Source organism: Herpailurus yagouaroundi, unplaced genomic scaffold (assembly GCF_014898765.1).
Source record: "Herpailurus yagouaroundi ecotype Mexico unplaced genomic scaffold, PumYag 160, whole genome shotgun sequence".
NCBI lineage: Eukaryota > Metazoa > Chordata > Mammalia > Carnivora > Felidae > Herpailurus > Herpailurus yagouaroundi.
This window is the reverse complement of record NW_024412401.1, coordinates 31,938,884-31,951,142: the sequence shown is the minus strand read 5'-3', so window position 1 is coordinate 31,951,142 and position 12,259 is coordinate 31,938,884. Positions and strand designations below refer to the sequence as shown.

Here is a 12,259-nt window from a genome sequence, read left to right as displayed (position 1 = left end):
TTAAATCTTTAAATAATTAGCAATTTTACTACTCCAGCAAAATCTAACAATTTTCACAGGATATTTTATCAACTGTTTTAATTTATTTAAAAATGTTTAAGCTACAAATGTATAAAATTAACTTTATGGTTCACACAAAGTAAACTTAAAATTTAAAAAAAAACAGCCAAGTGCCTGCCACTATGGGTGTGCATAAACTGTATTCACTAAAGTATAAAGGCTGGACTTGGGATCTTTATTTTTTTTAAAAAACCTCGCATGCATAAAAATATACAGAACAAGGCTAAAACTTACTTTTGTCACCATAACCACCACAAAGTTTTTTTCATCAATTTTATATTCTTTTAGAGCAGTATCATCATTGAGGATTTTGCCTAGTACATTAAGAAGAAAAGAATACATTATTTGAAGCCCGTAACCTTTGTCTTACACATAACTGAAGTTAAAACAATTACCAATGTCAATTCTATCAATTAATACTTTCCCCAAAGAAAATCATTAAGTGATCAGTCAAGATAAAGAAAAATATAATTGGAAATATAACCAGGTAAAAAGGCACTAACATTTGATTTAAAGATACCAAACACAAACACTGTGTATGTGTCTGACAGAACGAGTTTGTCTACACAATCTGAAAGATAGCATTACTTTCAATATTTAATTCATACCTGCATAAATTAATTTTTGACCTGCCACAGGAAAGGCATCTTTCCCTTTTTCAGATTCAATCTTCTCTTTCAGCGCCTTCACCTAAAGGAAAAATAAACATTTTTTTCTAACAGGTCTAAACAACAAATGACTATCCAGAATCTGAGAAATGCAAGGTAAAACTTTTATACGTATATTAATCATTAATACTTGCAAAAACTTAAAGATCATGTCTTCACAATATTATATTAAAAAAGACTCATTCTTAATGCGTATCATTAGGTATAGGTATAAACTTTACCACCAGCTGCTACACATACACAGATTAAAAGAAAAAACTTTTACCAGTTGACTTGATAAATCTACTCAAAATAAAAATTGCAACATCAGAAGTCTTGATTCTCATTATAAAGCTTACGGGCTTATTTCCCACAGAGTAAAAAAGAAAAGCTCTCTAACCTAAAAGGTCTAAGAAATAAAATAGTTCCATCTACAATAAAAATAAAAGTTAAATAAGAATGTTAAAAAGCAAATGATTCAGGGGCGCCTGGGTGACTCAGTTGGTTAAGTGTCCAAATCTTGGTTTCGGCTCAGGTCGTGATCTCACGGTTTGAGAGTTCAAGCCCTGTGTCAGGCTCTGTGCTGACAGTGGAGAGCCTGCGTGGGATCCTCTCTCTCTCTCTGCCCCTCCACTAACTGTGCTCTGTCACTCTCTCTCAAAAATAAATAAATAAACAAACAAAAGAAGAAAGGCATATGATTCACTTAAAAACATTTTTTTAATGTTTATTTTTGAGAGAATGTGAGAAGGGGAGGGGCAGAGAGAGAGGGAGACAGAATCTGAAGCAGCCTCCAGGCTCTGAGCTGTCAGCACAGAGCCCGATGCAAATGATTCACTTTAAAAGTGGGATATGTTTCATCATTTGTCATCTGAGGGTGCTTCATAAAGATCAATTAGAACATAATTTCTAGAGATGGGGCCTAAACACCTTTATTTTTTTTTTAAATTTTTTAAACATTTATTTATTGTTGAGAGAGAGTGAGCAGGGAAGGGGCAGAGAGAGGGGGAGACACAGATTCCGAAGCAAGTTCCAAGCTCTGGGATGTCTGCACAGAGCCTGGATGTGGGGCTCGAACTCATGAACTGGGAGATCATGACCTGAGCTGAAGTCATATGCTTAACCGACTGAGCCACCCAGGTGCCCCTGAACACCTGTACTTTTTTAAAAGCTTTACAGGTGGCTCCAAATTTCAGCCTTGGCCGAGGACTACTATCTGTTGTCTCATCTACAAAGTAAGAGGTACTGTAACTGATGATCTTTATGATCTCTGTCTTGTAAAATTACACAACAGGCTCATTATGAGGTATTTTGAAAATGAGTCCAATTTCTGAAACTAATCAAAAAGCACGGTGGCAGAGGAGTAAAAAAGGCAAGAAGATATAATGGAATTAGTTTCATTACTTTAAAGGCACAAAAATCAAGAGGAAAAATTCCATTCCTTCTATCTCCCAGAATACTTCGAAAAATTGTCTAAGTTGATAGTTCTGAGCTTTAGGTGAAAGACTGCTTGATAGGGATACACAGAGAGAGCACTACTTTCATTACTTTAAAGATACAAGAATCAGGGGCGCCTGGGTGGTTCAATGGGTTGAGCGTCTGACTTCGGCTCAGGTCATGATCTCACAGCTCTGAGTTTAAGCCCCGCATCAGGCTCTGTGCTGACAGCTTGGAGCCTGGAGCCTGGAGCCTGGTTCGGATTCTGTGTCTCCCTCTCTCTCTGCCCCTAACCCATTTGCATTCTGTCTCTGTCTCTCTCAAAAATAAATAAACGTTAAAAAAAAAAAAAATTTAAAGATACAAGAATCAAGGGGGAAAATTCCATTTCCATCAATTCCCCAGAATACTTCTGAAAACTGTCTAAGTTGATAGTTCTAAGCTTTAGGTGAAAAACTAATGCCAGCGCAGAGCCTGATGCAGGGCTTTAACCCACAGATCGTGACCAAGAGCTGAATGCTTAACCAACTGAGCCACCCAGATGCCCCATAAGTAACAGCTTTTTAAAAAAGCACTCGGGGGGGCTCCTGGGTGGCTCAGTTGGTTGTTAAAAAAAATTTTTTTTTAAATAAAAATAAAAAAATAAAAAAGCACTCAGAGAATCTGACGTCAACATCAGTAAACTCAGGATATAAATTCCACAAGATAGCAAATTCTATGCTATGTGTGGGTCAGAATAAAAAAGTACAAGGATTCACATGTCTAACAACTCTACAGTTGGCCCTTGTTCTATAATTTATGTTGGCAGTTCTGATTTTACCTATACATTCAGCTAGCATGTCATGATAAGTGCAGGAAACAAAAGATACTATACAAATTTCTAAGATAAAGTAACTTTTAAAGACCCATTTATTTAAACCCTGTATTGCCAAGAGCAATGATTCTCTAGGTGTGATGAAGGAGCCATAAACATTCCTAAGACCTTACTTACTTATCAGGAGGTCTACCAGGTCAAAAGATATCATTTGCCTTTTGTACTCTCATTTTCTCACAAGTATATACTTGAGTTTTCCAGAGGCTACAAAACATGTGACTTCACAAAAGACTGAGTGCAGAAGCAGATGAGAATCTAGCTATCTTTTTCTATTAAGCCAAACATTAAAAAGTTTTGCAAAACAAGGGGCACCTGGGTGGATTTCTGCTCGGGTCAGAATCTCATGGTTCAAGAGTTCGAGCCCTGCATCCTGCTCTCTGCTATCAGTGCAGAGCCCACTTCCGATCAAGTCATCCCCTCCCCCTCGCCCTCTCAAGCTTGCACACTCTTCTCTCTCAAAAGTAAAACATTTTAAGGTGCCTGGGTGACTCAGTCAGTTAAGGGTCAGACTTCAGCTCAGGTCATGGTCTCATGGTTCGTGGGGTTCAAGCCCTGTATCAGGCTCTCTGCTGTCAGCACAGAGCCTGCTTCGGATCCTCTATCTCCATCTCTCTCTACCCCTCCCTTGCTTGTGCGCGCTCTCTCTCTCAAAATAAATAAACTTAAAAAAATTTTTTTAAATAAATAAACACTAAAAACAAGTTTTGCAAAGCAAGTAAGATAATGCCAGTCTTACTGTTTTTTGTTGTTTTGGAAAATAATTTTTCACATAAAATATATTAGTTGTAACATTTAATAGGTTTATATTTAAATGAATATAATAATTTAAATTTAAATTTATTATATTAAATGAACATTTAGAAAATTCCTCTGCTTAATTTCTAATACAGTAAATACAAGTACATTGATAAAAGTTATTTTGGGGTCCTCAACAAATTTTAAATGTAAAGGGTCTTGAAAACAAAAAGAGAGGACTGCCTAAGAACTGCTACTTTACATGCTAAATGACTTGCCCGAAGTCAGCTGAGCAACAGCATAGAGCTCAGAGCACTCTGTGGTGAATAATTTCCTTCCATACTTCTTTGTTCAGAGAAGAGATGCAATATTTGCAACTGTGGTTGGTTAAAAAAAACCTCACAAATGAATGATAGACCACATGTGTTACTATGAGTGATTCTAGTTCTCAGAACAGTACACAGTGGTGGAGTACACAGTAATTGCTCAATTAACACTTGCTGAATGAGTAAATTAATATAGCATAAATATATGTAAGGAAATGAAAATAAAGAAATATATAAAGCAAAAAATAAAGAATGAAAGAAATAAACAGGAATCTCATTCCTGACAGACAAGAATGTGTAGCCAATTTAGACTTAATTGATATGTATACATAGTTTCTAACCAATGGAAATTATACTTTTATTTCCAGCACCCATAGAATATACACTTTTAAAAGTTTAGCCATAAAGACTATTCCACTGTATTTTCATAAGCCCAAACAAATAATGGACCTACTCTCTAGCTTTGTATGTCAAAAGAGTGAGGAAGGGACAAAACCCCAAAACCCTTGTAAGTTTAAAAAAAAAAAAAGGCAGGACAAACAACAAGAACAAACACCTCCAATCATTTTGCTCCAAAAAAACCAAAAACGGGTGATTAAAAAATATTAAGTACATAACAATGAGAACTCTACAGACATCGGTACCTATATGATTTCACTAAAAAAGTAATCATAGACTAACATTAAAACCGTTTATTAAAGAAAAATTAATAAACTAAGCATGCATTTCAGACAGAAATAGGACAAATACCAAAAGGAAAAACGCAAAAAAATTAAGGAGAGAGAAATGGTAGAAAATACTTCTTGTGCCAAGAGAAATAAGGGACAAATAACAGGGCAACAATTCATAAGTACAGTCAATAAAAAGTTCAACCTTATTAGTAACCAGAATCACAAATTTTAGTGTCAGATGTCATTAGTTCAATACACCATCATACTGGAAAAGACAGTGTTGAACAATTCTTGGTGTTAAGTGTGAAGAGACAACACTCTCAGAATGGGAGTGTCAAACAATAAAATATTTGAAGGCAATATGTCAAAGTTCAACATTTTTGGGGCGGTGGCCATTCAATCTAGCAATACCACTTCAGAACATAAAATCAACTTTATATATTTATATATAAACATATATGTGAATACACACACACACACACACACACACTCACTCACATACATACACACACATCTACTAGAACTAGACTTTAGTTCCGGGTGCACCGACCTGTCCAAAATTCTGGCGTTGTTCCTTAACCTCAACACGATCTTTACTTTCCAATCTACTTAAGTCACCTACCCACACAACACAGGCTGAATCCCGTTATCCCCAAACTTCTCCATCTTTGAAATTGTAAACATCAATCACCTATCCCTACCAGCTCTCAGTAACTATTCACTACACCTGGTCTTGCATTTGGTCCCCAGAGTGCCTACTTTCACTCTGATCTTTATTGCCAGTTCTATTTGGCAAAGACAATAATTCCACTGCTTCTATCACTTTCTTCCTATTATCAGACTTTCTTGCCTTTCTGCTGCTTCCCCCAGGCAAAATTCCACATTTGGACCCACACAACTGAATTTATTTCCATCTGTACTCAACAAAAAATTCACTTTGACCACTCTGTGCTGCCTCCTACCTCACTCAGCTAACAAATCTTACCTTAACTATCCAACCCCTACCTATCCATTTACATCCAATCTTCTACATGCTGGAGAAAATTAAAGATACCCTAAATCCTCACTTCTTTTGGTTCTCCTCCATTCTCCAAGAGGATATTTCAAACCTGCACTCTTCTCTAAATTTGATTGCCAAAACTTCCTCCCTCCCCACAGATGACCTTCTACTTCATTCAAAATATATCAAGGGCGCCCAGGTGGCTCGGTCAGTTAAACTTCTGACTCTTGATTTTGGATCAGGTCATGATCTCACAGTTCATGAGATCAAACCCCACTTTGGGCTCCATGCAGGAGTATGCTGGGGACTCTCTCTCTGCCCCTCCTCCCCAAATTAAAAACAAAGACAAAAATCAGCAGATATCAGAGGGACCCATCCTCCACCTTCTGCCACCAAAGCAACATACTTTCTTTTTTTGCATCCAGATCCACCTAATCTCCTTCCTTCCTATTAAAAAATTTTTTTGAACATCTATTCATTTTTGAGAGAGAGAGACAGAGTGTGAGTGGAGGAAGGGTAGATAGAGAGGGAGACACAGACTCTGAAGGAGGCTCCAGCACTGAGCTGTCAACACAGAGCCTGACGCGGGGCTCGAACTCACGGACCGCGAGATCATGACCTGAGCCGAAGTCAGCTGCTTAACAGACTGAGCCACCCAGGTGCCCCTCCTTTCTTCCTATTAAATGAAAGAAGCATCCCTCTCTTTCAAATCTAATCCTTTTCACTTGTTCCTTGGTTCTCCATCCAGTATTCTTCAATACCTTGCTAGATTCTTTGTTTCCCACCCTCCCCCAGCTGTATTTTCACCCTCTCCTTCAAGGCCAGTTCACTTCCATTCACACTTAAACAGACCCAATTTTCTATCATCTTTAAAACAAAACAAAAACTTCACAACCCCCCATTATTTCTTGCTAGCTATAGTCTCCTTCCCTTTGTCTCAGGCATTTTTCAAAAAAAAAAAAAAAAATTAACTACACACATTGTAATACTAGTAACCCCACACCGATTACTCAAGAATGCAATGTAGTGCTGACAGAAGCATGGACTTTATTCCCAATTCTGCTACTTGTTTTTCTCCCTATGCTCAGGATTCCATTAAGACTGTTCTTACCAGTATCTCTAAATTCAGCAAAACCATAACTAGATACTTCTTAGTCCTTCACTACCTTACCTGACCTGTCTCTTAGACAGTACTGACCTGTCTCTCCTCTTCACACTGTCTTCCTTTGGCTTCCATAAGGCCATACTCCTCAGGATTTCCTCCAATCTCTCTGTTCACTAATTTGTGAAATCCTCTCCTTATCTTTAGTCATACAGACCCAACTCTCTACTGGATACTTTTACTAGATATCCTAGTATAGGCATTTCAACCATAATGTGTTTACTGCAGATGGCTTCTAGACATCTAGTTTGCCTAAACCTTCCCTAACCCAATCAAATGGAACACACTTTAAAACAGCTTATAAAGAAAGGCCTTCTTTCTGGATATTACCAAAAACAAACAAACAATCAAACAAAAAGAGGAGGCAGCACCTCTCTACATGGTTTCTCTTGGGAAGGTTATGGCAAGCAACAGATGCAGTTGTGACTCCTCTACTAACTGTGCTGAGTCCCATGCCAATGCTCTTGTTTCAATAAGCAGTAAACCAGATGGATCTATAATGGAGCACTACAGTTCCAATAAATAACCAAGGCCACCCTATCCAAGGCTAATAATAAACAAGAAGGAGGGACTAAACTTTCATTTTGATGTTTATTTCTCCCTAAATAAAGAATGGAAATTTATTGGGGCGGCTGGGTGGCTCAGTCAGTTAAGCAGCCAACTTTGGCTCAGGTCATAATCTCGCGGTCCATGAGTTTGAGCCCCGCCTGGCTGTGCTGACAGCTCAGAGACTGGAACCTGCTTCGGATTCTGTGTCTTCCTCTCTCTTTGCCCCTCCCCTGCTCGCGCGCTGTCTCTCTCAAAAATAAACATTAAAAAAAAAAATGAATGGAAGTTTATCATCAACTCAACTATCGACAAAGCATGGTTGACAATCAAGAAATCAAACTTTTTTCCTAGCCACATACTTCTTTTTCTCTTATGAAACTGTGTGCATTTTAAAGGAAAAACATACTCTGTATCTAACATTAAACATGGTTGACAATCACAATAGTCTATTAAAAAGTGCCAACATAAAATCTGATCAATTATCCTGTTTCCTCCCATCCCCATGAGATGCTTGTCTATTCTTCCACGTTCCTCACATCAAATCATTCATCCAGTGGTTCCAACTTACCATCTAATTATTTCCCAGTGTGAACATTACTTTGCATCCCATGGTACTACCTTAGTTCAGGCCAACAACCATTAAAAGTAGTCATTTTCATTCAACAAACTTAAGTTGTAGGTTTCAAATATAAAAATAATGTTTTATAAATTATATCCCCATGATAGTAAATGTCGTTTTGCATGTCAGTCTTTTTTTTTTTTTTTTGGCATGTCAGTCTTCTTACACGGCACTTTCGCACAAGATTTCTAGGACTATAGCTTGTTGATTGGGTTAGCAACTGAATATTTATTATAATCCAGTTTCCTCAATATTACAATATATTTTCCTTATTACTGTTATATACCGTAAAAAGATTTATGCAAGCTTTAATGGGTAGCCCTGAAGTAGAGGCTGAATGAATAACAACAGCTCATGTATGCTATGTACTTAGCACATGCCAGGCAGTATATCAAGAGCTTCCCAATATTTAACTCAATTTAATCTGTGCCTCATCTCCTATTTGAATCTTGGCTAGTGCTACTGTGGAAGGTGATATTTGAGAACAACAACAAATGCTGATATTTGTGAGCGCTAATGCAGGCAAATTTGAGTTCCTTTGATCCAGCAGCTCTGCATCTGGAAATCAATGCTGAAGAGATGTTTACAAAAACACTTTAAAGATACACGAACAAGTTATGTGGTCTACACTACTGTTCCTAACACTGAAAACAACCCTAAACATTCATCAATGGTAAAATATATTACTGCAGATGCATTAATTTAAATACAATGCAATACAAGAACAATGCTATACGTGCAAGGTACTCACTGAATACATGCATATATGAATGAATGACGTATTTATAATTATCTATAAAGGGCAAAAGCTAGTTGCTAAGCAAGTGATTTTTAAGAACATAGTGAAATTATGTTTATATATTACACATAGGTAAAAAAAAACTGTCTAGCAGCAAATAGAGTCTATAGTGGTTATTTGGACCAGGGGCATAAAGACTTCTACTTTTTTATATACTTTAGTAACTATAACAAGCCTAGATTATGTTAGTAATTTAAGGGAAACAACCACTGCTTACTAATATCACAGAAGAATATACTGCAATTTTGAGGAGTCTGCACTAAAAAAGAAAATTCTAGAGTGCCCAGCCAGCTCAGTTGGTAGAGCATGCAACTCGTGATATTGATGTCTTGAGTTTGAACCCCACGCTGGGTGTAGAGATTACTTAAAAAAAAAAAAAAAAAAAAAGTCTAAGGTGGTACTGTAATACCTACTTAAATTTCGAAAAACAAGAGCAACCAAAATTTGGCAATTAACATTAGCAAAAGGAAAGAGTCCCAAACCTAAATATGTTTACAAAAGGATTTCATAGATTGTGTGCATCTATGTGGGCAATGTTTTTGGTTTTCTTTTTCCTTTTGATTCTTAAGTGGTATCCTTCCATTTGGGAAACTAGCATAGGCACCAAGGAGTATTTTCTGGATTCCTCTCCCCAAAGTATATTTCTGCAAATTCTAAAGATAGATTTGATGGTAAAAAAGTCAGTTGACTAGTGCAATAGGAAAAATCTTCCCACTGGACCCAAGGAATAAAATAATGTAGCAAAAGTAGAGATTTTTTTTTTATTACTGAGAGTACAGTATTAATAATGTATGAACATGGGAATGCAATTGGTGCAGCCACTCTAGAAAACAGTATGGAGACTCCTCAAAAAACTAAAACTAGAACTACCCTATGACCCAGCAATTGCACTACTAGGCATTTATCCAAGGGATACAGGTGTGCTGTTTCGAAGGGACACATGCACTCCCATGTTTATAGCCGCACTATCAACAATAGCCAAAGTATGGAAACGGCTCAAATGTCCATTGATGAATGAATGGATAAAGAAGATGTGGTACACACACACACACACACACACACACACACACACACACACACACACAATGGAGTATTACCGGCAATGAAAAAGAATGAAACCTTGCTGTTTCCAACTACGTGGATGGAACTGGAGGGTATTATGCTAAGTGAAATTAGAGAAAGACAAAAATCCTATGACTTCACTCATATGAGGACTTTAAGAGACAAAACATGAACATAAGGGAAGAGAAACAAAAATAATATAAAAACAGGGAGGGGGACAAAACAGAAGAGCCTCATAAATATGGAGAACAAACAGAGGGTTACTGGAGGGGTTGTGTGAGGGGGGATGGGCTAAATGGGTAAGGGCCACTAAGGAATCTACCCCTGAAATCATTGTTGCACTATATGCTAACTAATTTGGATGTAAATTTAAAAAAATAAAAAATAAAATAAAATAATGTATGAACAGACAGTATATAAAGGCAATCAATTCTCAAATAGGGTTATAATCCAAAAGGCTATGATTTTAAATATAATTTGAAGTTCAGAACCTATTCTTCCCATACAAACTATGATATTTAAGCTACTCCAACTATTCATGCCAATTTAATTAATCTATTCTAAAAAATATTCCTAACAATATGATTTCAACGAGATTAAAACCAACACACTTTGAAAACTGATTAAGTAGAAAAATAGAAACTCTCAAGATACCTGTAAACTTTTAAAGTTTCTATATAGGCAGAGAATGAATCTAATACACTACAAAAAAGTCACCTACCTAATTTACCCAAAAGTGTGAGGGGGAGAGGAGGGAGTGACAAATAATTTTTATCTACCTGTTTGAAGTATTTAGGATCTCCTAGAAAAGGTTTATGTAATGTATAAAAGGTTTATAAAATTCATTCAGTATAAAATTAGCTCTTGGAGAAACTACATAGGGAAACTTATAGGGAACAGATGGTGTGGTGTCCTTCAGCAGAATTCACTGTGCTACGGCAAGCTCAAATTTAGCACATTTCTTTCCAAAAGCAACAGAAATTTTATACATTACCTATCAAACCATCTCATAATTTCCAAACTAAAGAAAGCAGAACACTGCTCTTAAAAACTGTTCGAAACTGCCGATCACATCAAGCTGACCCAGTCCGAGGATACCACATTCACACAAACTTTTTGTAAAAAAAGATAGTAAAAACAGTGATCAAAATAATGGAAAACCGATGAAAGCACAATTTGTTGAAAAAAAATTGCATGCATTTATTTCTAATTTCACAGTTCGCTAAAAATTTTCAGATCCATGATCTCTTGATTTTCACATCAACTCTACAAGGAAGGCAGGGAAGTTATTACTTCTATTTTACTAATGAGAAAAGAGATTTAAGTGCTCAAGGACACAGGATAACTACAAAGTGGGGGGGAAAAAACTCTTCCCTAGACTAGCAGTGCTGTGATGTATTTGAAAGAGAGCAAAATGTAAAAACAAGTAAACAGACTCAAGAGTTACCATTAAGTTTTTGCTATAAAGAGCAGCAGGGAAACGAGGCAGTAGCCAAAGAGGGATGTGGAGACAAGGGAGAGTTTTATTAAAATTGGGAAAACAAACATTCTACAATGGAAAAATCAATGAGGCAGAAGAGAAAAGGTGAACTGGGAGTGGGCCCTTCACAGGTGAAGTAGAGCAACCAAAATGCTGTGGAAAAGTAGGACTAGCCTCAGCACCATCCACCATAGATAGCTGCCCACAACAAAAGGAGACTAGAAGAAGTAGGTAGTTCTGGTAGGGTTCTTCAAAAGTTCTTCTGTTCCAATTGTTTCTATATTCTCAACAAAATCTTAAATCTGGGGTCATCAGCTGAAAATAAGGATAGTATATGAAATCTGCCTATGACAGCAGAAGAGTGAATGGACGGACTAGTGGAGAGTACTACCAGGCAGTAAAAGGGCCCAACGAAGGTTAATGTTCATGAATTTTAGGTGAGACAAATCAATGTGGCTATGTGTCTTCTAGCTACACAGGTGTAAGCACAACAGAACTGAATTTAATCACATCTGGGGTTTTCCGAGCAGAAACAATGAAGTGAGAGTGGGACCACGTTGCCAGGCACAGCCACAGTTCTAAGCACTCTGTGTATGATCTCAAAATCATAAAACCTTCCAAACAACCATATGAGGTTAGTACTTCCAGTGGCAGTACCCTCATTTTAAGCTGAGGAAACAGGCACATAACTGGGTAACTTGCCCAAGGTCACAGAGCAAGTGGTACAGCCAGGATTGAAATTCAGGCAGTCTGGTTCCAGAGATATGCTATGCTGACCCTTGCAAGAAAGTGATTATAATCACTGACCCTATTTTAGCTGGGCAAGAGTGGAAGCAAT

At 37.2% G+C, this 12,259-nt stretch overlaps 1 protein-coding gene across 1 annotated transcript in view; it reads right to left on the bottom strand.

Annotated features, from left to right (window-relative positions):
- The window catches only part of RAD23B (RAD23 nucleotide excision repair protein B), a 47,083-nt gene that overhangs the window by 27,352 nt on the left and 7,472 nt on the right, over nucleotides 1-12,259 (bottom strand). Inside the window, exons 2-3 of the mRNA XM_040481903.1 lie at nucleotides 669-750; nucleotides 295-374 (exon numbers count right to left, since the gene is read on the bottom strand). Coding sequence (XP_040337837.1) covers nucleotides 295-374; nucleotides 669-750 — 162 coding nt within the window. The remainder of the gene's footprint in view (nucleotides 1-294; nucleotides 375-668; nucleotides 751-12,259) is intronic.